General features: G+C 36.3%; 3 protein-coding genes and 1 long non-coding RNA gene across 5 annotated transcripts; all 4 read left to right on the top strand.

Annotated features, from left to right (window-relative positions):
- Nucleotides 1-17,156: 17,156 nt before the first annotated feature.
- Nucleotides 17,157-17,879, top strand: LOC113314119 (histone H2B.9-like). Its single transcript, XM_026562893.1, has one exon. The coding sequence runs from the start codon at nucleotides 17,194-17,196 to the stop codon at nucleotides 17,656-17,658; it is 465 nt and encodes a 154-aa protein (XP_026418678.1). The 5' UTR covers nucleotides 17,157-17,193; the 3' UTR covers nucleotides 17,659-17,879.
- Nucleotides 17,880-18,030: 151 nt separating this feature from the next.
- On the top strand, nucleotides 18,031-21,256 carry LOC113314117 (UNC93-like protein 3). Its single transcript, XM_026562889.1, has 10 exons — nucleotides 18,031-18,727; nucleotides 18,839-19,002; nucleotides 19,091-19,154; nucleotides 19,238-19,351; nucleotides 19,458-19,502; nucleotides 19,710-19,936; nucleotides 20,054-20,144; nucleotides 20,248-20,360; nucleotides 20,462-20,585; nucleotides 21,006-21,256. The coding sequence occupies exons 1-10, from the start codon at nucleotides 18,572-18,574 to the stop codon at nucleotides 21,195-21,197; spliced, it is 1,290 nt and encodes a 429-aa protein (XP_026418674.1). The 5' UTR covers nucleotides 18,031-18,571; the 3' UTR covers nucleotides 21,198-21,256.
- A 664-nt stretch (nucleotides 21,257-21,920) lies between these two features.
- LOC113314118 lies at nucleotides 21,921-23,112 on the top strand. 2 transcript variants are annotated; one of them, XM_026562892.1, is made up of 3 exons: nucleotides 21,921-22,033; nucleotides 22,231-22,573; nucleotides 22,790-23,112. In XM_026562892.1, the coding sequence occupies exons 2-3, from the start codon at nucleotides 22,233-22,235 to the stop codon at nucleotides 22,941-22,943; spliced, it is 495 nt and encodes a 164-aa protein (XP_026418677.1). In that variant the 5' UTR covers nucleotides 21,921-22,033; nucleotides 22,231-22,232; the 3' UTR covers nucleotides 22,944-23,112. The 2 variants fall into 2 exon arrangements, with proteins under 2 accessions (XP_026418677.1, XP_026418675.1); XM_026562890.1 differs by lacking the exon at nucleotides 21,921-22,033 and having other exon boundaries at nucleotides 22,185-22,573.
- Nucleotides 23,113-24,113: 1,001 nt separating this feature from the next.
- Nucleotides 24,114-26,097, top strand: LOC113309572. Its single transcript, XR_003340678.1, has 2 exons — nucleotides 24,114-24,578; nucleotides 25,551-26,097. It is a non-coding gene; the product is annotated as an uncharacterized LOC113309572 (long non-coding RNA).
- Nucleotides 26,098-26,303: the final 206 nt, after the last annotated feature.

The following is a 26,303-nucleotide window of genomic DNA, read 5'->3' as shown; positions in this document are numbered from 1 at the left end:
CAGATATGTCAGACCCAAAGATTAACATATCATCAACATACAAACAGAGAATCACACAACCAGAACTATCATGCTTACTATAGACACATTTGTCCGCATCATTCACTACAAAACCATATGACAAAACTACTTTATCAAACTTCTCATGCCATTGCATAGGGGCTTGCTTCAAACCATAGAGAGATTTCACTAACTTGCAAACTTTCTTCTCTTGGCCTGGTAATATGAAACCTTCAGGTTGTTCCATATATATCTCTTCTTCTAAATCCCCATTTAGAAAAGCAGTTTTGACATCCATTTGATGCACAACCAACTTATGAATAGAAGCAAGTGCAATTAAGCAACGAATGGATGAGATGCGGGCAACAGGATCATATGTATCAAAGTAATCAATACCATGTCTTTGTTTATAACCCTTGGCAACTAGCCTTGCCTTAAACTTATCAACTTCACCATCAGCTCTCAACTTTCTCTTGAATATCCATTTACTTCCTATTGCTTTAGCACCAGGAGGTAAATTTACTAATACCCAAGTCCCGTTAGTCAAAAGCGAATGCTTTTCATCATTGATGGCTTCTTTCCAGAAATTTGCATCTCTAGAACTCATGGCTTCAGCATAAGTTTTAGGGTCATCATCAGTATGCATAACATACTGGTTAACACTAAGAATTCTATTCTTATTTGCCTCTACAAGGTAATAAATAAAGTTTGGATCAGGCTTTTTCTCAATCCTTCCTCTCTTACTCCTTCTAGGTTCGATATCTTCAGTAGGCACTGAAATATCATTGTCATGAGTAGGAGAGGGATTTTCATCATTGTTATCAATCTCCATAGGTTCTAGATCAGGTAACAATGGATTCTCCATGGGTTGCATTTGAGAACTGTTCCTATTTAAGTTCTCAAAGAATTCCACATCTACAGATTCTATAATCTCAAAAGTGTCAAGGTTTATAAATCTGTAGGTGATACTATTAAGAGAGTATCCCACAAAAGCACATTTATAAGCCCTGTTTCCCAACTTTGGTCTTTTGGGATCAAGCTTTCGAACATATGCTAAACAACCCCAGACTTTAAGTCTTCTCAAGTTTGGTTTCCTCTTAAACCACAACTCATAAGGAGAAACACTCTTCTTTTTCAAAGGAATTCTATTCAAAATATAACATGCAGACAACATAGCTTCACCCCACAAAGAATTAGGCAAACCAGAACTTATAAGCATGCAATTAACCATATCAATCAAAGTTCTATTTTTCCTTTCAGCCATACCATTTTGTTGAGGTGTGTAAGGTGCAGTACGTTGATGAACTAAACCATGCTCTTGACAAAAGGAATTAAATTCAGTAGGAAAGTATTCACCACCACGATCAGAACGTAAAATCTTAATTTTGTGCTCTAATTGTGTCTCTACTTCTGCTTTATAAATCCTAAATTTATCAAAGACTTCATACTTAGATTTCATTAAATATGTATAAGCATATCTAGTACTATCTTCTATAAAAGTGACATAATACTTATTTCCACCACGAGTGGCAGAACCATGCAAATCACCCACATCACTATGTACTAATTCAAGTAAGGAAGAATTTCGTACTACAGACTTATGGGAAATTCTAGTTATCTTTGCTTGCACACATATTTCACATTTAGAAGCATGATCAAAATTGCAATCAGAAATCAAGCCTAATCGATTCATGTTTCTAAGAGAACCATAATTCACATGCCCTAATCTACCATGCCATAAATTAACAGAGTCAACAATATAGGCAGAACCATTATTTATTAAATTAAGCTTAATCATCCCATTACAAGCATATCCTTATTAAAACCTTCACCATCAAAACGTTCCAATCGAGTAAAGGTTTGGTTCATCACTTGCAGAGATTGAGCAGTAGCATTCGAATTCGAAGATTCACCCTCCATTGCCAGAAAATTATTTGTCTAAAAACTGTTGGAAAAAAAATGGGTTTCACAAAGGATGAATGAATCAGAGAAGAAAGTGTTGCACTCCAAAACTTTCAAGGCTTGTATAAATTTCTTTTAGACAAATATTTCTACCCTCCCAATAACAATTGGCGATTACAACAGGTATGCGAAATATTGCCTTCAGGATACAATGAAAGCCCTGCAACGAAAACTGAATTCAAGGTTTGTACCCCTTGATTCAATCAAGAACACACAAAGAGATTTCTGATTTCTGATGATGCTTTTTGAAACAGAGAAAACAGATTGAATTTTCTTATATGTTTAAACGAAACTGGGAGAAGCTATTTATAAAGGGTTTTGCACCTGTTGGGAATAGGTTTTTATTCGCCAACAGGTTTCTATTCACGAAACGTCGGGTTCCTTCATCAACAGACATCAATGGTGTCTTTTGGATTCGAAATTTTCGAACAGGCTTTTATCGGCCAAATAAAACCGTCAGTTCAAAAAAGCTTTTGGATTCCTTCATCAAACAGGCTTTTGGATTCCTTCATCAACAGACAGCCTGGGGGGCGATGCCCCCCAGGACCCCCCTTTGGTAAGCGGTGTTGAAAATATTCCAACATTCTCCCCCTATTTTCAAAAACCATAAAACAAAGTTAAAACTTTTAAATCAGAGTGACTGCATCACCGAAGTGACTGCCTACGTACCCGAGTGGGATCAAGCCAACGTAGTTCAAGCACAATTGAGACTAAGCATCATCGTTGAAATCAACACATAAATGATAGGTATCTTTTGGATTTGAACCTTCACTTAGTGTAAGAAACTCAAAGCCTTATCGAGGTTCTATGGTGAAACCAGTCTTGAACCAAGTACCCCTTATGATAAAACCGGAGTCTCCACACATATTGATTTCATAAAATCATGTGTTCTGTAGCCAAGCACGTTAATGGCCATGTGCTTATATCCTTGTTCATGAGTCTTCTTTAGAGAACGGTCTTCTTCTCTTAGGAAACGGCCTTATTTCCATACTCATATAGGTAAGTCTCGAAGGTGTTTCTGCGATACACCTTTTACTAATCATAGACTCATTAAGGATTTACATCCATCCTATTTTCTTGCAGAAACCAGCACTAATAAGAAATGGGAAGTTTTTATATTAGTGCTCCATAATCCACATCCATAACTTGTTGGTACCACATTGAACCTTGTTTATCCTTTTCAAAACATAGGTTGGGTTTCTGCTATGGGAGATCAAACTTCCTTCACAGACCTTAGTCCCATTTCTTTCCTTTTTATTGAAACCACTGAACTTGGTAGACTTTTCGTAAATGGGTCTGCCAAATTCCTCTTTGATTCAATAAAGTTAACCGTAACTACTCCCATCTTGAGTAGTTGCCTAACCATGTAGTGTCTAAGACTTGCATGTCTAGACTTTCCATTATAAGTCTTATTAGAGACATTATAGATTGTAGCTTGATTATCACAATTAATCAAGACCGCCGGAGTTGGCTTCTTCCAAAAAGGAATTTCCATAAGTAGGTTTCTAAGCCAATCTGCCTCCTTACATGCATCAGTTAAAGCTATCAATTCTGACAACATTGTTGAATCAGAAATACAAGTCTGCTTCTTGGAACTCCAAGACACAGCAGCACCCCCTAATGTAAAAATCCATCCAGAAGTTGACTTGGAATTTGATTCTACATTGTTCCAGTTAGCATCGCTGTACCCCTCTAGTGCAGCGGGATAGCCTTGGTAATGCAAACCAAAATTTATTGTTCCTTTCAAGTAAGCCATAACTCTTGAAACTGCTTTCCAGTGTTCATATCCTGGATTACTTGAGAAACGACATAATATTCCCACGGCTTGGGCTATGTCCGGTCTTGTGCAATGCATAGCGTACATAAGACTCCCAATAACACTAGAATACTCAAGTTGAGCATGAGTACGGACGGTGTTCTTCATTAACTTGATAGTATGGTCTAAAGGAGTAGGTGCTGGATTGTCATCAAAGTGACCATATTTCTTGAGAAATTTCTCAATATAATGAGATTGAGTTAAAACCAACTCATCTCCCTTTCTTAGGATCTTAATTCCCAAGATTACATCAGCCTCTCCTAAATCCTTCATATCAAAGTTAGAACTAAGAAACTTCTTTGTTTCTTCCACAACAGATATGTCAGACCCAAAGATTAACATATCATCAACATACAAACAGAGAATCACACAACCAGAACTATCATGCTTACTATAGATACATTTGTCCGCATCATTCACCACAAACCCATATGACAAAACTACTTTATCAAACTTCTCATGCCATTGCATAGGGGCTTGCTTCAAACCATAGAGATATTTCACTAACTTGCAAACTTTCTTCTCTTGGCCTGGTAATATGAAACCTTCAGGTTGTTCCATATATATCTCTTCTTCTAAATCCCCATTTAGAAAAGCAGTTTTGACATCCATTTGATGCACAACCAACTTATGAATAGAAGCAAGTGCAATCAAGCAACGAATGGATGAGATGCGTGCAACAGGAGCATATGTATCAAAGTAATCAATACCATGTCTTTGTTTATAACCCTTGGCAACTAGCCTTGCCTTAAACTTATCAACTTCACCATCAGCTCTCAACTTTCTCTTGAATATCCATTTACTTCCTATTGCTTTAGCACCAGGAGGTAAATTTACTAATACCCAAGTCCCGTTAGTCAAAAGCGAATGCTTTTCATCATTGATGGCTTCTTTCCAGAAATTTGCATCTCTAGAACTCATGGCTTCAGCATAAGTTTTAGGGTCATCATCAGTATGCATAACATACTGGTTAACACTAAGAATTCTATTCTTATTTGCCTCTACAAGGTAATAAATAAAGTTTGGATCAGGCTTTTTCTCAATCCTTCCTCTCTTACTCCTTCTAGGTTCGATATCTTCAGTAGGCACTGAAATATAATTGTCATGAGTAGGAGAGGGATTTTCATCATTGTTATCAATCTCCATAGGTTCTAGATCAGGTAACAATGGATTCTCCATGGGTTGCATTTGAGAACTGTTCCTATTTAAGTTCTCAAAGAATTCCACATCTACAGATTCTATAATCTCAAAAGTGTCAAGGTTTATAAATCTGTAGGTGATACTATTAAGAGAGTATCCCACAAAAGCACATTTATAAGCCCTGTTTCCCAACTTTGGTCTTTTGGGATCAGGCTTTCGAACATATGCTAAACAACCCCAGACTTTAAGTCTTCTCAAGTTTGGTTTCCTCTTAAACCACAACTCATAAGGAGAAACACTCTTCTTTTTCAAAGGAATTCTATTCAAAATATAACATGCAGACAACATAGCTTCACCCCACAAAGAATTAGGCAAACCAGAACTTATAAGCATGCAATTAACCATATCAATCAAAGTTCTATTTTTCCTTTCAGCCATACCATTTTGTTGAGGTGTGTAAGGTGCAGTACGTTGATGAACTAAACCATGCTCTTGACAAAAGGAATTAAATTCAGTAGGAAAGTATTCACCACCACGATCAGAACGTAAAATCTTAATTTTGTGCTCTAATTGTGTCTCTACTTCTGCTTTATAAATCCTAAATTTATCAAATACTTCATCCTTAGATTTCATTAAATATGTATAAGCATATCTAGTACTATCTTCTATAAAAGTGACATAATACTTATTTCCACCACGAGTGGCAGAACCATGCAAATCACCCACATCACTATGTACTAATTCAAGTAAGGAAGAATTTCGTACTACAGACTTATGGGAAATTCTAGTTATCTTTGCTTGCACACATATTTCACATTTAGAAGCATGATCAAAATTGCAATCAGAAATCAAGCCTAATCGATTCATGTTTCTAAGAGAACCATAATTCACATGCCCTAATCTACCATGCCATAAATTAACAGAGTTAACAATATAAGCAGAACCATTATTTATTAAATTAAGCTTAATCATCCCATTACAAGCATATCCTTGTCCAACAAACACACCATTTTTGGACAACACAAACTTATTAGACTCATAGGTCGTCTTGAATCCAGCCTTCATAACAAGGTCGCCGGAAACAAGGTTCTTCACGATGTCAGGGACATGTAAAACATTAGTAAGAGTCACAGTCTTTCCCGAAGTAAACGAGAGTTCAACAGTGCCTTTCCCAATAACTTTGCTGCGTTGACCGTTTGCGGAGACAACATCGTTTCCTTCTCCACTAACCGGTTCGTATGTCTTGTAAAGATTTCTATCCTTACAGATATGGATGGTTGCACCATTGTCGTACCACCATCCACCCCCAGTTTCAGCAACAGCATTGGCGGCTTGCACCACGATCACAAGTTTGTCATCGACCATATTTGCCTCCTTTTTCTGGTTCTGCTGTTGTTTCTTTTTGAGACGACAGTCACGAGCAAAATGGCCGGGTTTGTCACAGAAGTAGCAAGGGCCGCCAGCGCCCTTCTTCTTACTCTTCTTGTTGGGATGTTTCTTAAACTGAGTATCATTCTTAGGTTTCAAGGAATTCGGTGTTTTAGATTCTTCTACGCTATTCACCTTAGAATGGTTTTCAGAATGTGGACTATCCTTAAGTTCTCGCTTACGAGAGTCCTCTTCTATGCGAAGATGACGTTGTAAGGCCTCTAAATCATAGTCAGTCTCAGCATGCTTAAGTTTCTTCTTATAACCATTCCAAGAAGGGGGGAGACGAGAAATAATAACCCCAACAACAAACGCAGAAACAAGATCAATTCCAGCATCCTTAAGATGATTAACTATGAGTAAAAGTTCACTGACCTGGGCAATGATTGACTTACTGTCAACCATCTTAAAATCCATGAAATTGCAAATCAGGAATTTCTTGTTGCTTGCTTCAGAAATCTTGTATTTGTTGTCAAGCGCAGTCCACAATCCCTTTGCAGTCCCAATACTCCGATGTGCATTGTACACATGTTTGTCCAGAGCATTCAAAATATGACCACGACACATGAAATCATCTTCCTGACGCTGCTTTCGTCTAGCCTTCAATTCCTCAGTGTCATTGTCAGTTGCAGCAGGAATTTCCTCCAATCCATCTTCAAGTATGTACCACAACTTGATGGTGATTAGGAAAAACTTCACAGTCTCTTGCCAACGGGTAAAACCTTCACCATCAAAACGTTCCAATCGAGTAAAGGTTTGGTTCATCACTTGCAGAGACTGAGCAGTAGCATTCGAATTCGAAGATTCACCCTCCATTGCCAGAAATTATTTGTCTAAAAACTGTTGGAAAAAATTGGGTTTCACAAAGGATGAATGACACAGAGAAGAAAGTGTTGCACTCCAAAACTTTAAAGGCTTGTATAAATTTCTTTTAGACAAATATTTCTACCCTCCCAATAACAATTGGCGATTACAACAGGTATGCGAAATATTGCCTTCAGGATACAATGAAAGCCCTGCAACGAAAACTGAATTCAAGGTTTGTACCCCTTGATTCAATCAAGAACACACAAAGAGATTTCTGATTTCTGATGATGCTTTTTTTGAAACAGAGAAAACAGATTGATTTTTCTTATATGTTAAACGAAACTGGGAGAAGCTATTTATAAAGGGTTTTGCACCTGTTGGGAATAGGTTTTTTTTATTCGCCAACAGGTTTCTATTCACGAAACGTCAGGTTCCTTCATCAACAGACATCAATGGTGTCTTTTGGATTCGAAATTTTCGAACAGGCTTTTATCGGCCAAATAAAACCTTCAGTTCAAAAAATTCTTCCGGGGGCGATGCCCCCCAGGACCCCCCTTTGGTTAGCGGCGTTGAAAATATTCCAACAAGCATGACAGTAGTGGATGACCCACCATTACCGGTCGCGAATAATCCAGACTAAACTCTGTCTAAGGATCAAAATGGATAAGGATTTACCCGAATGATGAGGCTAAACATGTTTATCTTATAGATAAACGTTATACTCAAATTGGTCATGTACTGCCAAGTGGGCACCCAAGTGTTGGTCACATATGCATTTCATAAACCGACTTTATGTTTAGTGGAGGCTATAAATAGCCGTGATACTCTTTGGTTGTAATAGGAAGAAACTAAGAAAGTAAAGACCAAGGGATATGAATCCCCCTTATTCTCCTATCCCTCTTTCATCTTCTTTAGTATAAGTTAATAATAACTTGTTTACTATAGGCATTAATTAGTTAACCTATCTCAAACTCAATACTCACTGTTCATTTAATTAGTAGTTCAGGCCTTGGACTAGTGATTCGAATACAAGAAGAGGCCACGTTATACATAAGACGTTATCAACACAAATTGCTGTGTGACGATCGACGTGGCTGAAGAGGCGGAGGAAGATAATTCTCTTCCGCTCTTGCATATTTAATTTAACTATTTATTGATTGAGTAGTTTTATACATAACCTTTTATTAGTGTCTAACTTAGTTTCCTATTTTGATTAGGATTTGTTAAAGAAAAAGTTAGACATCTTATTGTGTCTTATGTGCGCTATTTAGAGCATTGCAATCATAAGGTATATGAAGAGATATCCAAATATTAGCAACCACTCGTATTTGTGATGTTATTCGACTATCCAAATATTTGAGTTATGTAGCGTTTTGCTATTTTCCTCTTTAGGCAATCAACAAAAAGTTTTCCCGCGTCCTTTTTGGATAGCGTAGAGAATAAAATTGCCTTTGTTGGTACACCAATGATTTTTGTGGTGTTAACGGTTTTAATATCGACAGAGCGAGGAATTGTTGCATCCTGAGGGATAGAAAAATTTTAATATTCCTTTGCTATAATAATCTCTGGAATTCAAAGTCGTTCCACCGAGGTCGGAATGCGATGAAAAATGGATACCAGGTTAACACGGTTAGCTAGTCTCTATCAACGTTCCTTGAAATGACCTATAATGGATATTAAGACATTTTCTTTTAACAAAAGGAATGTGTCCATATTTCAACTTTGATAAATTAATGTTTCATCGACCCTGATAGACGAAATTGGAGATTGTCGGTATTACGTTAGAACCGTATATATTACATTTTGAATGTGTTCTTCCTTGTTTCACCATTGATTTTTGTGGTAGATAGTTCGGCTTGATTTTGGAGAAGATATATGCACCGTATAAAATGTTGTGGTGAGCAATAAGGAGAGAGGCATAGAAGATATATGCAACGTATAAAATGTTGTGGTGAGCAATAAGGAGAGAGGCATATTTTGCGCCCTTATGTGTTCCCGCTAGGTTTACACCGTGCATTATATGCGCCAATTATATGCATCGACGAGCTTTAAGGAGCTAGTGATTAATTTGCACTTTGTATATGTTGTGTCAACAACAACGAGAGCTGCATGTTTTAAATGCGCCTCGTAGATATACAAACGTCGAGCAATAATGAGTGTCGCATATCTTTAAATGATATTTAGAGTTAATATCATGTCTTCTCGTCGCTTGAGCTATTACCTAAAATCCTAAATTTGGTGAATTAAATTTGCAGCAGTACCTATGCAAATAAGTCTATCTTTGGCAGAAAAGGAAAATACAATTGTGGTAGGCATATTTGAATATGGGAACCACAATAGTTCTTAGGTTTAAGAACTTGATGAGCACCGTGCCACTAGAAGGTGGAATAATAGGGACGGTAGCACAGTGATTGGTTTGAATAAGCCATATATCTTTGAGCCTGGAAGAGCTCTACTATCGTTGTGACATGAAAGACATGGAACGTGCATTTGAAATACCGTTCATTGTTGTTGATCTCTATCAGTCGTCTTGGCAGGACTGGTACTGATATGGAGATAGTGTTTATGGTCACAAAATTCGTTTACAGTTTACTGTTAATTTTACATGGCAATGTAAATTTTTAAAATTATTCCAGTTGTACAGTAAACGAGAGAGTGTTTATGGTCACAAAATTTGTAAGATCATTTTACAAATATCAACTTCAAGTGACGTACAAGACCTTTTTTGGACCATTTTCCCATTGAGCAATGCTCAAAACGCTCGGCTTGGGGTGCTTGCCATTTTCGATGTCAATTAGTATGGTTTGAAAGAACTAACATAATGTCTTTAATGAAAGAATCGTGGAAAATCGTTTTCTTTTGTAGGAACGGGGGGTGAATGTTTTTCAAAGAAGTTACATGCTTTAAAGGAGAAATTGAAGGTGTGGAATCGAGACGTCTTTGGGAACATTGATAGGCAATTTACTTGGCAATTACCAAGATGAAAGAGTTTGATGAACTAGATGATGAAAGGGGTCTTACCGAAAGTAAAGAAGACATGCTTGTGACGATCAAAGTGGAGTTTGATGCGGCTCATCGTAGTCAAAGCATAATGATGAGGCAAAAGTCAAGAATTAAATACTTTCAAGATGGAGATAGAAACACCAAACATTTTCATCGATTAGTGAGGGGTCATAAAGCTTTTAACAACATCAATAACCTCCGCATCAATGGTCGATGGACCAGAAACAAAGAAGAAATCAAAGTGGGTATTGCAAATCATTTTGTGTTAGCGTTTAAAAAAATTTCAAACAATCGGCCAAGAATCAAAAATATGTGTTTAAAGCGTATTGATGAGAGTGCATAAATATGGTTGGAGAGATCGTTTAATTATTAATAAGTTAAGAATACAATTAGATATTTGGGAATTAATCGTGCTCCGGGTCGGGATGGATTTCCTATGAGGTTCTTTCTTATTTGTTGGGATTTTCTAAAGGAATATATGATGAAGGTTTTCGAAGAATTTCATGACCATAATATTCTTCATTCGTCTTTGAAAAACAATTTTATTGCGCTTATCTCTAAGAAGGAGGGTTTAAAAGAAGTAAAAGACTTTCGTTTATTAGTCTTATTCGGAGTGTGTATAAAGTCATTTCAAAAGTTTTGCCCGAGTGTTTAAAGGTATACCTTCCTACTCTAATCTCAACAACTCAATCTAGTTTCATTAAAGGAAGACAAATTCTTGATGAAGTATTAATAGTAAACGAATGTGTGGATTCTAGATTTCGTCAAAAATTACCGGGGTTAGTTTGTAAGCTTGATTTCGAAAAGGCGTTTGATAATGTGAATTGGAATTTTTTGAATGAAGTCTTGTTCAAAATGAGGTATGGTGGTGTTTGGAGGGCTTGAGTTTGAAATTGTTTAACATTCTCAAAGTTCTCGGTTCTTGTCAATGGATTGGATCGTCTTTCGGTTACTTCGGTAGTGAAAAGGGATTTCATCAAGGATACCTCCTTTCTTCTTTTCTCTTTATTATTGTTAGTGAAGTCGTAATTTGTATTTTAGCAAAGCACAAGAACATGATCAAATCTCGGGTTATTCCGTCAAGGAGGGGGAACAAAAATAAATCACCTGCAATTTACCGATGATATTATCATTTTTCTTGATGCTAAAAAAGAACGATTTGATGTCCTTCGTTACCTTCTTCTTTGTTTTGAGTTAACTTCGGGTTTGAAGATAAATTTCTCCAAAAGTAGCTTATTTGGAGTCACTGTCGAGGAGGAAGTTGAACATTATACTAACATGCTAGGATGCAAGTATGCGAGTTTTCCTACCATATATTTGGCCTGCCCTTGGGAGACAAGGTAGAAGGCACTCAAAAATGGGAAAAACATTTGAAATTTGTGGGAAAAGAGTTACTTCTTGGAATGGAAAAACAATAGTAAGAGGAGGTCAGTCAACTTTCACCAAAAGCGTTTTAGCTAGTCTACCTATTTATCATCTCTTTATTTTTTCTTGCACCTTGCTCCATAACTAAGAAAATTGATAGAGTTGTGAGAAATTTCTTATGAGATAATCAAAATAAGAGAAGAATACACAATGTTGGTTGGAAATTGTCTTCAAAACCAAAAGAAAAGGGTGGTCTTGGTATAAGAAGAGCTAAGCAAGTGAACTCGGCTTCTCTAAAAAAAATGGTGGTGGCGCTTTGGCGCAGAGAAATAAGCATTATGGAGGAAGATCATAGTTGAAAAATTTGGTGAAACATTTACCGGTTGGGAAACTCTCCAACCCAAAGGATCGAAAGGTGGTAGCTTTTGGTTTAATATCTATAAAGACCATGGAGATTTCAATAGTATTAGATTCAAGATTGGAGCAGGTAAAGAAACTAGATTTTGGAAAGATTCTTGGATTTGTGAAGGAAGATTGTGTGATATATTTCCTTTGGCTTATGAAACTTCAAGGACCAAGGTATTTGTGGTGGTTATCATGTATGAAGTTAGGGAAGATGGTGTAAGGTGGGAGTCTATGTCTAGGCAATGATACTCTCAAACCATTACAAGTGAAGTGTTTTATATATCAAATCTTCTCTCTTCCATCTCTATTCAAAAAGGGGTTACGGATACACGAATTTGGGTTGGTAATGATCATGATTAATATACGGTTAAGGATGGAAGTAAAAACAACAACGATCAAGGTGAGCCGGATTATCCAATCAATGTTGTATGGAGTAAAGAGTACCCTCAAAAAACCAATTTTTTATATGAATGCATAGCCATTAAGCAATTCCAACCAACATTGTGTATTTGATAATTTCGTATATGAATGCATAAGTAATGAGTAGTGTAAGGTTGCCTTGATACTTTCACTTTAGGCACAATCCTCGAAAATTAAATGCATAGTCATTACGCAAACCACTACAAAGGATGCGTACCACATCATGTAACCATATTTCGGTTTATGGATGAATTAGTTTTCCGTTTCTGGAAAGTGATACTTTTTCTGAAATTGAGCAAAAATATCACTTTTTCTGAAACAAGACGAAAGTATCATTTTTTTTTTTTAAAACGGGGCGAAAGTAGTCGCAGAAAAACCTCATCTTCAAATTCTTCTTCTATCGACCCTCCCACCTTGTTAACGTTTGTATTAGTTTTTATAACGATGTTTTTATAATGGTTTCCTTGATGAACTACGAGTAGGATTATTTTGCAAGGACAAACTCTATCCTTATATTTACTTTTTGGTTCCATTCGAAATTCATTTCTATACGTACATGTAAAAAGCACATAAATGATGGGGAGTAAAGAAAAACTCTGAACATGGTCGTATAATAGACCTATTGGGTTCATTAAAGTCTGGAAGACGCTCACACGTTGTGAAATAGGTAAGTGTTATGATGGCTCTAGGGGTGAAGTAATAATTGCGGAAAATAAGTCATTTTTCCAAATATTTTTAAAACATGATTCTAATGGACGAGTAAAAATTAGTATGTGTGAAATGGACATAAAAAATAATAATAAGAATGAAACTGCATTCATCTTGGCTTAAACTTAAAAAAGAGCGAGGATGAAACTGGATACACTTGATGTAAATTAAAAATAAGAAAAAGTATTTGAAAATGGGTAAGATGAAACTGTTTACATCCTGACTATTTTTACATTCTCGTCCATTTAAACAGTATCAAATTTTACATGTTTTTTTCACCCAGGAATTGTTGATTTTGATCTTTTTAACCAATTTTATGTAATAATTGTTGATGGAGTTTTCACTGGAAGGCGAGACGACTTGATCGACCTGGGAAAACATGTATTCTTTCGTTTGATATCCGCGAGGAGAACTTCAATGAAGTCGCAGTCACTCCACTAATCGATGGATTAATGAATGAGAATAGATATGATGAACCCATATTATTGGGTGTCTTAGGAGGGTGCCTCTGTATAGTAGAACTACTACAAGCCCATGGTTATTCTGTTACATTTTGGGTTATGAAGGATTACAATGTGGTAGAATCTTGGACTAAACTGTTCATTATTCAGCTCCCAGTAGTTGCAAACCCCTTCGTACACAATGTGAAATTACTATTGGAATTCAAGAACGGTGAAATTTTACTCGTAACCACGGGGGGACTACTTGAAGGTTATTGCTTAGTTTTGTATGACCCTGTGAGTCAAGAATGTACAGCTACCAACATCAAACACGTTCCAAGATACCGATGGAATATAGAAGCATATGTCGAGAGTCTAGTGTCACTTAACTCAATCGGGACAAGAACATGCACACACAGCAAAGATCATATGTTTCCCAAATACAGCACATCTAACCAACGAAGATAGCACAACTTACGGAAAGTAATTGGGCCGACCGATCGGAAGGCCCGTAGGGAGGAAGTCCCTTTTATGACCACCTTTTTGTCAAATGCAGAGTAACGAAAATTTTCAATTTCATAAAAAGATTTCAAAAATTCCATAGCTTCTTTTTTACTAGACCAGAATACCCTTATAATTAAAAAAAATTCTTTTATAATCTCCATCTCTCATTATATTGAAAAAAAAACTTCCCGCCCGTCATCATTGTTATACCGGCTACTACACTTTTCAGTTTTTTCCTACCACCACCGTCGCCGTGTCCACCGCCACAACCACCACCTTCGCCGCCGCCGTCCAAAAACTCCACCAGCATCTCTAACGACAGGGTCCCATTTCTTCACCTACCGCCACCGTCACCTTCACCTCCGACAACACGTCCACAGCCACTACTCCGACAAAACCAACAACACATCCACAATCATCCACACATCCGCCACCATCTTTACTGATAGCTCCTCCACCACCAGTAGCGCCTCCACTTCCACCGTTACCAGCAGCTCCGCCATTAATTCCAGCAAAACACCATCACCACCATTACAACAGTTTACAATTTACAATTTCACGAAATCCAGATTCAAATCCATTATACCAAATCCATACAATTAAATGCATATTCAAATCCATGAAATCCCATTATACCAAATCCATTACACAGTTTACAATTTCATGAATTCCAGATTCAAATCCACACAATTAAACAAATTCATCAAAAAATTCTTTCATATATAACCATTCAAACAGTTCTCCAGTACAAACTTACTAAAAACAATCATTACGTCGGATTCTAAACAGATTGTAGTAGCAGATAAACGGGTGAAGAAGACGAGGGTATCTGGGTATACGAGTCGGACCCGGATCGCCCGATTTATAAACCATACCTAATACCAGCAATTGAACAAAACAAAAAAAAAAGAGGAATTTATTGTTTTGTCCAGAAAACCCGATCCGAGTTATTGGCTAGTCCAGCGCCAAAAAATATTTACTCCCTAGTCCAAAATAGTTTTAAAAAGAGTAAAATTACTCTACTAACCCTATTATATAACATTACGTATAATAATACATATGTTACTACATATTACATATGTTACTACTAGTATATTAGTATACTAGTATGTAGTATGTAGTAATAACATATGTAGTATGTAATATACTAGTAGTAACTAGTATGTAGTAATAACATATGTAGTATGTAGTATACTAGTAGTAACTAGTATACTAATAGTAATATGTTATGTATTGATACTACATATTGAAATGTAGTATGTTATGTATTGATATGTAGTATGTTTGATATGTAGTATGTTATATATTGATATTACATATTGATATGTAGTATGTTTATCAAACATACTACATATCAATATATACCATATATGTAGTATGTTATATATTGATACTACATATCAATATGTAGTATGTTATATATTGATATGTAGTATGTTTGATATGTTCTATGTTATATATTGATACTACATATTGATATGTAGTATGTTATGTATTGATACTACATATCAAAAAAAATTGTTATGTATTGATCTTACATATTTTACTACTAGTACTAGTTACTACTAGTTTACTAGTATACTATACTATAGTAGTATATTAGTATATTAGTTTAGTATAGTAAAGTAGTTACATAATTTACTAGTAACAATAAGATATTTTTGTTACTACTAGTACAATACATATTAATATGTAGTATCACCGTATTGATACTACTAGTATGTAGTAATATATTATTAGTAACATTTACATGTGTTGATACTAATTAAACCTGGAAGGGTGTTTTAGGAATTTATAAAATACACTTTATAGTCTCCACAAAAATTTTGGACTATAGAGTAAATAATCTGTTTTTGGACTATAAAAGTAAATCTTTTCCACGGATGGACTAGCCATTAATTGGGTCTGCTAGAACTGGACTAGCCAGTAATTTCTAAAAAAAAAAGGCAGCTCGGAAATTGGGATTGAAGACATCTTTCTGATTCTCAGAAAAATGGATTTTGTTACTTGAAATTAAGGATTGTTAATTACTTACCGGAGGGCCACCAAGTGGTGCCGGTGGAAGTAATTTACATTCACCTGCATCCCATCAAAACACCATTTGTCGTTCTGATAAACACGCTGCAAGCCTTCCCCACTAATCAGTTCTCCCTTCAGAAAGACTAATCTATGAGGACATCTATCATTAAATACTTTCCATTTATCTTCATTTTCATCCCATCAGACAATAAATGTAGACCCATTACTCTCTTTACATTTAGAACCATCTTATCTTAACTAAGTCATAGAGTGAAATTGAGTTGATTAAAGGCTTTACCAGCTCTTTATAATGGAAGAACAACTGATAAAATGATAAGATAGAAGGGTGGTAGTTTTAATTTATCAAAGAGGAATAGAAAGGGAAAAAGAGACGAGGAGATAGAGAGAAAGGTAAAGTCTTGGGTTTTCGTTTTTAGTAATACAAAAAGGATAATGTAAATTACATTACTACCCTAAAAGTTACACTTGGTTTCATGCAGGATGCATCCGCTCTCTCTGAGACACGTGAAACTAAATTAAAAAGATACATCATCTAATATCATTAAAAGAAAAAAAACATTTTAGGCAACAAAAAAAAAATGTTATCATGAACTCTACTGGTTCATAATTTTCGTTCCGTAAGGCTATAATTTCAAATTTAGCAGTCGCCCTTGGCTACTGCAGCAATCATTTAGGATGGCACCGCGCATCCATTTAGTGCAGTCCCATTTTAACGGTGTTTTGGGTTTTTTCGGTCGGCCTTTTTCACCGTGGTAGCGGTCATCTGGTTAATTTTTTGTTTTGAGAAGTCATTACACAACATATGAAGAGTAATTAATTTTTTTGCTTCTAGAATTCATTATAAAATTTTGTTCTAACTTGTGATTTTTTTTTCTTTTTTTGCTTGTCGCTCTTTCCTTTAAAATGTATTCATTGGCTTTATCACAGTGCTAAAGTCATTCGGTGATGATACGAGTGACATGTATTCAAAACTTGTCAGCATCAAATTCGGAGGAAAAATAATAACTCAATGGCTGCCCTAATCAACATTATTTGGTGCTTTAGTAATTTCCTCTCCACCAATCATACTATTTCCCCAAACCTATAAATAAGATCACCAAAAAATTCCCAAATCTTCTCCACCAAAATTTTCATCTCCTCTCTCAATTCTCAACAATGGCACCGAAGGCAGACAAAAAACCATCAACAACAGAAGAAGATCAACAACAGGAAGAGAAGAAATCATCATCGCCAGCGCCATCACCAGCAGAAAAGAAACCTGCCAAAGCAGAGAAACGCTTACCAGCAGTAACAAAAGAAGGATCTGGTTTGATCGAGAAAAAGAAGAAAAAAATGAAGAAAAGCAATGAAACATACAAGATCTATATATTCAAGGTTCTGAAACAAGTACATCCAGATATTGGGATCTCAAGTAAAGCAATGGGAATAATGAATAGTTTCATAAATGACATTTTCGAGAAATTAGCTCAAGAATCATCAAGATTGGCAAGGTACAATAAGAAACCTACGATTACGTCGAGGGAGATCCAGACATCTGTTCGGCTCGTTCTTCCGGGAGAGTTGGCGAAACACGCTGTTTCGGAGGGTACTAAAGCTGTTACCAAATTTACTAGCTCTTGAATCCATTGTTAGGGTAATAAGTAATAATTTCCTGGTGAAAGTTAATGTGAATTTTGCTGGTGAAAAATCATGGTGAATTTTTTTTGCTAATAATAGGGTGAATTGCTGTATTTAGATCCGTATTTGATTGATGAAATTGATGTTTTGTTTTTTTGTTCATTGGATTGGAATAATTGTACTTATCTTGTTGGATAAAATTTTAAAGTGTTGTTCTTTTGTCATCTGGTAAAATTTGTGATAGACATTATGCGAAAACATGACATCGTGGATATGCAGAAACACGTAGATGTGAATCGTTATCGACATTATCTGTCGACGTATAATTGAGATATTGTAATTTAACATGTTACAGGTGGAGATGGCTATGAAAATAATCCAGTCATAAACGAGGTACGGATTTGAAGATAATATAAATCTTAGGTGCAATATATCACATGGTATCGTGCTTCTCTGTTCCCACCGGTACAACTGTTGCTTAGTGTAATAATCCTTGTATGAAATTTGGTATACAATTCTTATTTTCCTTTGTGCTCTTGATAAGTTGAGAATACTTCTATACGTTTCGAAACAAGTTTTTGCTGTTAGAGAGTCTTGTAAACGCTGATATTACAAAATTTTTCATAGCAGTCTAAGCATAGTAGATCCTTTCATTAGTGAATACTAAAAATTTTGTCTGTTAGAAATTTAAGATCTCTTGTATGAATATTGAGATTTTATGAAGTAGAAAAGTTCAGGATCTCGAATACTTTCTCGTAATTTGTAAAGTACTTTGGTAGTTTGGTTCCTTTGTATATTTTCATACGTCGAATCCATCTCCAATTCATTGTTCGGGAGTTTACTGTAAAGTGATCTTGTTAATTTAAGTTGGGTGTAACTGGTTGGAGAGAGGCACAGGGAGACAATTCAAAAGGTCATGGATTGTGTAAATTTACGGGACGAAGAAGCACCTCTGATTCCTGGGAATACAATTCAAAATCACACTAAAGATGTCCATATACTGAGCAGTGCTTTCTTGTTAATTTTTTTAGCTTATGGTGCTGCTCAGAATCTGCAGAGTACTGTCAATACTGTAAGTAGTTTCAAATAATTGTTTCTTTTTGCCAATTGTTCTTGAATGTTTTTGTGGATTTAAACAATTTCGTTTTTATGTTATTTGATACTTAGTTTTTACTTTTATCAGGAGCAAAATTTGGGTACTACTTCACTGGGTATTTCATATGTATCCTTCACTTTTTTCTCTCTATTTTCTTCAACAACAGTTCGGTTGTTGGGTTCGAAGAATGCTTTGATTCTAGGCACAACTGGATATTGGTTATATGTAGCTGCTAATCTCACACCATCTTGGTAATTCATTTAGATTAGTTAAATTTTTGCTGAATCATTTTTCACAGCAGGAGTAGACTAGCTAAAAAAGTGATTTCTCTTCCTGCAGGTATTCGATGGGACCTGCTGCTATATACCTTGGTTTTTGTGCTTCAATTATTTGGGTTGGGCAGGTTAGCTGGCCAATATTCTATTTTATTTCGTTTCATTTTTGTATGGGCATGAATGAGTGAACCTGTATGTTGGGATTAATCAGGGAACATATCTTACTTCCGCTGCGAGAAGCCATGCCAATGATTCCCAGTTACATGAAGGAACGGTCATCGGGAACTTCAATGGAGAATTCTTTGGAATGTTTGCAAGTCGACAGGTGCGTTTTCTTGCATACAATAATGACGATTATGATAAGTTTGGTGCTTCCATTTCTTTTTGGTTCTTGTTATAGACTTGCTTACGTGATTCTTTTAATCCCGCAGTTCTTTGGAAATTTGCTAACACTAGCTCTGTTAAGAGATGGAATGGTAGGTTAATCTCTTATGCTTGTTGACTTTGCAACTTAGTCCTGCATATTACAAATTGCCATAATTCATCTACAATTTTTAGGTGGAAAGTTTGATGAATATCCGATGTTTTCAGTCACCTGGTGCGGATATTGAAGTTTGTTATGTTGCTCAATATCCTAATTGTAGATGACTCTTGTGCTTGACAGTTTTGGTATATTTCTACAGGAAGGAAAAACTAGTGGAACGACATTTTTGTTTGTAGTCTTCCTTGGAAGCATGACTTTAGGTATCATACTAATGTTCTTCTTGCATGAAAGAGATGACGAAGGACGAAATCTCAGAGCACCAAAATCTTCTCTCAGTAGTAAAGTTATTGCTCCTTTTTTGGACCTTCGAATGCTGCTCATTATCCCACTTATCGCATATTCAGGCTTACAGCAAGCATTTGTGTGGTAAGGTCTATATAAGTTCTAATCCCTTGTACCATTCTTTTATTGCACACTAGTATAATTCGCATAGTCTTTCATACTTTCTCGTATGTGTTATTACTGTTATGATTTATGTATTAGGGCGGAGTTCACTAAGGAGGTAGTTAAACCAGCACTTGGTGTGTCAGGTGTGGGTGGTGCAATGGCTGTGTATGGGGCCTTTGATGCAATTGTAAGTAAAAAAGCTGATAAGAGTACGCACAACTGCCAAGTAAAGTTCAGAGTCTGACTAGGCATTGGTTAATCTGAACCTATTGTGGTGCCTTTTGTATCAGTGTTCATTGGTAACTGGGCGACTCACCTCAGGTCTCTCCTCAATTGCTGTGATAACTCCTTGTGGAGCTTTAGTTCAGCTTATAGTACTTCTATGGATTCTGTTAAGTTACAGGTAGTAGACATTCCACGAAAGCTGAATCTATATTTGGAGTTCATTAGATAGGAACGTGCCCCTGACATGGGATTCATTGGTTTTGTTCAATTTTAATGCAGTGCAACTAGCGGTGTTCTTGGTTATGTCTACCCACTTTTGATGGCAGCTATGTTGGGTATTGGAGATGCAGTATTCAATACACAACTAAATGCGTTGCTTGGAATCCTTTTCAAAGATGACACGGTAAATTCAGGTTTTGATTATCTTGACAATTATACTTCATATTAGACCGAGTTTGTATCCTACCTTTGCTCTCTCGTGCGTTTGATCCTAAGGAAAGAGATTACTTCCTTAGCGGCTAATTTGTAGAAAATTTGTTTTGCTGATTGAGCCCAACCAGTATCCAGTTTAGATGTTCTACTCCATTTTATTGTCACACCAGTTGTGCTAAAACACGTTGACTACTATGTCAGAGTAGTCCAGAGCGTTGTTTAGGCTTGGTATCCCTAGGTCATGCTATTTAGTTAACGGCGATGTTCACCTTATACAGTGATATTCACCTTATACCATAACTAAATTAGTACTGTCTATTCTGCAATTGTTTGTGTATAATTTGTTCAGGTAAGCCTATTGACAATGTTATTTTTTGGGTGCGTGTTGCAGCGAGGTGCATTTGCTCAACTTAAGGTTTGGCAGAGCGCAGCGATTGCACTGGTGTTCTTTCTGAGTCCGCTCATCACATTGAACGCAATGTTAATAATAATGATCATTGCTCTATTCTTCGGAATGGCTTGTTTTCTCTTTCTAACTCTGCATTTGGAGAAAACTGTCTCTTCTCAAGTTCTCCTCTCTTAACTAGAATCTAAATGATATATTAACGGAAAACAAATAAAATAAGTATTTTTTTTAACTTTTTAAGATGAACATTGTTTTTGGTTTTGAGTTCGAGAAAAATACTGCTTCGTTATAGAATAGAAGAAATGTTTGGCTCCAAACGACCAGATTAGGGGCTCGTGCAATTAAACCGGGCTTTTCGACATTGGGACCATTTGTTGATTATAACTTAGCAGCTGTATGATCTCATAAAATTTAGGGTATCACGCCAGAACATCGTTGGGTAACACTTTTAGGGATGTTCGTACTATTTTGAAGCATATAAAACCACCCTATTATTTAGAAACGGAGGGAGGCAACTATTATACACTTATAAAAAAAGTGTTTTCACTTTATGGTTGTTGTCAATTGGGAAACCACCAAACTCTTTGCAAGTTAACTTGTCTAAATTCATCAGAAGGAAACTAGAAGTAGAAATACTAAAGATTCTTTTAAAGGTCGGCAGGATGGAGTTTAGGGATCGGGAAGTTTCTTACGATAGAACACAAGATTCAGACATTGATTTACTAGACAGCGACGACGACAAGCATCTTACTATGTCTAGTTTCATTCCTAAATTACCGATCAAGTTTGAAATTTTAATTGACATGAATTTTTGTTACATTAGTTAGTTTCCCCATGTTTGATTATTAGTTTGTTTGTTCAACTCTCTATATCCTCAGGAAACCTAAATCCAAGGCACGTCGGAATTCCGAGATGAGAATGGCGGAGGTGTTGGAACACAAAGGTAGATGTTGGATTACAACAGGAATTGTTAGAAGCAGTAACAAGATTTATTTATCGATTGAGGAGACATTGTAAGTGTTTTCTTATATTTTTTTTGGCGTCATCTTTGTTAATTTTGGAGCATTTGTGTTTTAATTGGAATTCCTATAGTATTTACCTACTAATAAAAATACTAATACTCTCTCTGCATGTTCTTGTAGGTTCATGGTTGAAAAATGAGCATTGCTTGTCGTTAACAGTACTGATGATATGGTGCTTTCTTTAACAGATATGTATTTCATGCTTAACGAGGGAAGGAACGGGTGTACTTGGGATTCTTTCCTGGTTTATAAGCACTTGAAGTCACGTGGATATATTGTTGGTCGTCATGGTGTTCAGTGGACCTTGAAGAATGAGAGTTACCCCTCTACTCCTACTTGTGTCGGGGACTCAAAATACAGCAGTGGAATATCAGTTAACGAATTGGAACAGGGGTTCGAAATTACTGATGGTTTCAGAAATATGCAAATGAACAACGCAGCAAAACCAGTTTTTGATTTGTATTTACCTAGCAACAAATTCAAGAAGTCTTCTCCTGGTGTACCTGATTCCGTAGTATATCTAACCACCAGGTAAGTTTCTTTATGATGTCTCGATGTTATAGTGTTTATGAGTTGTGGGTGTCACTCTAGTACAGTGGTAAGTCACCGGATGATAATATCAGTGATGTGAGTTTTGTAACTTGCCAACACCAAATTCTTTACATATTAAAAAGAAAAAAGTGTTTATGAATTTGGCAGTTGTTTTTTTTGGTGCTAACTAGCTTCCTTTTTCTCTAATGTACGAAGGGGTAATGATAGTCCACCACAACTGTCAAAAGAAGAGATAGAAGAGCTAGAGATTAGGTGCAAAGGTGTTGCTGTTAAGGACTGTAATGTTGATAAATTGGGTCGGGTCAAAAAATGTGCGTATGAAAAGACCGAGGTCCCTCTCTTACCATGATCCACCTTACCCTCTCGGCTGACTGAATGTCGTCTGACTCGGCTCTCTAGAGGCAGAACAGGTTGCCTATGAACCTCCTTAAGGACGTTGCCGTATCCCCTGGCAAAGCCAAAGGCAACGTCCAAGTGCTTTGTTATCGAAAATTGAGCAAAAGATTTAATATTATCAAATCATAGTCAGTCGTTCCTGTCACATGGAAAAAGAACATTGAAATTATATTGTTTTAGTTTATTTATTTTTGAAATCTTTAAAGAATTAGTGCTGTTGAAATTTTGAGATCATACATTTAGTATCGTCACTGAAAGACTTTACCACTATACTACAACGACAGACAACATTGTAATATAAGTGGATTGAAAGCCGAAGTCACACCATACACTATGCGTATCCTCATTTGATGATGTTGCAGCCATGCTAGGCCGGATTAGGATCCGATCCACACCAAATTACTAGAGATGGCTATGGATCTTGGATTGGCCTCCCGGACCTTTCAAAAAAATGTTCTTTCGATTTTGTTAAAATTAAACAGTTAGATAGGATCATTATTGCTCATGGCCGTACATCAACTCCATGCCAACGTACAAGCCAACTAGTTTGTTCTTTGAAAAGCAAGGTTCAACGCTCCCCAAGACAACGGAGACATATTTTAGGGGAGGGTAACACAGCTTACAATACTTGGAGTTGGAACACAGCTTGCTATACTCGGTTGGTCAAGGTGAATACCGGCGAAAGAGTATAATGTAATCTGACCATTCAGACTTTAAGATCGAACGAATCTAAATCAATTAATGAAAGAGGCAGTGATTTATCATCTTATAAGACATTAACCACAGAAGGTTCATCTCCTAAAACCTCAACCATCTCAACATACAAGTCAAATTGTTAGTTCTTAATGCAGGTAAAACCAAAATTGAAGCATTTAAAGGACAAACCAGTTGACCTATATGTTCTCTAGAAAACACGTATCTGTACTTGGTTTAAATAGATTGGGTCACCAGTATTTTCCCAAATGAGGACAAGTAGTGTTCAAAAGCATTAATTAACTAGTGTTAGAAAAGTTTACTAGGATATAGGATGGATGGATGGTTAGGAGAAAAAGTAGCTGCAATGTCATGAGGCAGAAAACAATACAGTTATATATGCTATTTTAGAATCAGATGAGGACGACGATATGGGGGTGTTCACAAGGTATCTTGTCCTCCCAAACAAGTCCATTTACATTAAAAGAAACAAATTGGAAGAAGATTGAAAATCAAAAACGATTATGAAGAGACGAAAAGAAGCATTAACGTTTATGATTTGATGTTCTTTTTCGGTCGCTAACATTAGATGCTTTTTTCTAAAACTTCTCATCACTCTATTTTCTTTCCTATGTTCACGCGATCACTTTTGGGTCGTCTCTTGTTACAGCCAAACACATAATTAACTATCACATTGTCCAAAATATAAGCGGTTAGATGCACATGATCTCACGATTAGAAAATTTTGTCAAAACCTTTTGTTAAGTGATCCCGACTTTTTACATTGCTCCGTGGTAAACATTGTAGTTCTTAAATGGATTATAGGTTTCTGGCAGGTCGAGAATTCTGATTTGCCGCGTTTGGATCAGGATGTTATCTTCTTCATCATCATCAGGTATGAATTTGCCTGTATCATTATCAGCGACAAAAGTAGCCAACAATTCTGATATTTTATCACAAATTCTATTATGTCTACCTGTGAAATCTCTATTGATGTTCAAATCTGTATCCAAAAAATGGTATTCTCTCATTTCTGACCCATATTTTGCTAAGAAGCATACTTGTCGGAACACCATCTTTAAAATCCGTGGGTTGTTCATAGAGAAATTAAGACGTCCTTATTCAGGTACTCCTGATGTTCAAGAATTTGAATTTCCTTTTATCTTCCTTAACAATGATAATGATGATGATACTACTACCGGTGGCGGAGGAGTCCCCCTAAAAACCCTAGATTGTGTGAAAGTTCCTCCGCGAAATCCGAAAGGTCGCATTTACGAAACTAGCCTAAGAATTGAACATTCTTGCAATGGTCTATCATGTTGCACTAGGATAACATCTCAGACGGTCAAGGAGCCGTGTATCGTAATCCACCACATTTACATTTACAATCCAACCACAAAACAATACAAACCTCTTCCTCGATCCCCCTTTAGAGATGTCGTCAAAGATCATTATTGGAATGGAGTTAAAAGTGTATCCTTAGCTTTTGATCCAATCAAGTCTCCAGATCACTATCAAGTTATCTGCATCTGGATAGATGTAGGGAACTTTGAATAACCTGATCTTTATTATATAGAAATATACTCCTCTAAAACAAACTCATGGAGGTTATCTGCGGCGAGTCCTTTTTCAGCACGTCCTCTCAGTTCCTCTAGGGCGCCAGGTGTGTTATGGAACTGTTTCCTTAGGCCAGGTGTGTTTTGAAATGGTTGTTTGCATTGGATCTCGACCATGGAAGATGAGGCGTCAGTGTATTTTGATATGGAACAAAATATAGTAAAGCCGCTGCCGTTGCCAGCTGTACCTAATGATGATGTGTGGAATTTTATATATATTGGAGAGTGTTGAAATCATTTGTATCTTGTAGGGGTTCCTGGATCATGTCCTAAAAATTACAGCATCTTCGAAATGGAGAAAGATTACAGTAGGTGGAATCTCATATACAAGCTCGACCTAGAAAGAATTATAAATGCATAACACCTAGACACGCTGAAGCATTATAACGATACCATCGATTATTATGTGTGGGTAATGTTTCTCGGGGAAGCCGAAGAGAAATCATCAACAAAATTGGTGTTGTTGATAAATGCTACTCAAGTTATATCCTATGATCTGAAAGAGATGAGCTATATGGAGATCTATCACTTCGATTCAAAAACTCTCACCATGACTCCAAGCTCAGGCTCACGGGGTTATGTTCATCAGTACATAAAGTCACTTGCCTGTGTTTGAATATTTTCATGGCGTCTCTCACTTATTTCACCTTACTAAAGTTAATCTCCTACTTAATAATGTCATGTTCAGCCCTTGTTTTGTATCATGCAATAAGTTCTGAAATGAACCGAAAATATATCCTGTTATGTTGTTTACTATCGTTATTGGCTTGCATTACTGCTTTACCATGCACGGGTCTATATCGTTTTGTTCCCAGATAATTTCTTTAAAGTTGATTTTTTTCCAAGTCTTGTAATAATGCATAGACTTGGCGAAATGAATACAGGTAATAGCAAGTCGTTTTTATGGTGATTACTACTTCAAATGCCACTTTTGATAATATATTTTGCATAACGCTATTATTATCTGGTTAACAATGATTCTCACAATTTATTATTGGCTCAAT

Source organism: Papaver somniferum, chromosome 9 (genome assembly GCF_003573695.1).
Source record: "Papaver somniferum cultivar HN1 chromosome 9, ASM357369v1, whole genome shotgun sequence".
Taxonomy (NCBI): domain Eukaryota; kingdom Viridiplantae; phylum Streptophyta; class Magnoliopsida; order Ranunculales; family Papaveraceae; genus Papaver; species Papaver somniferum.
Note: the sequence above shows the minus strand (reverse complement) of the source record. Positions and strands in the feature narration are given on the sequence as shown.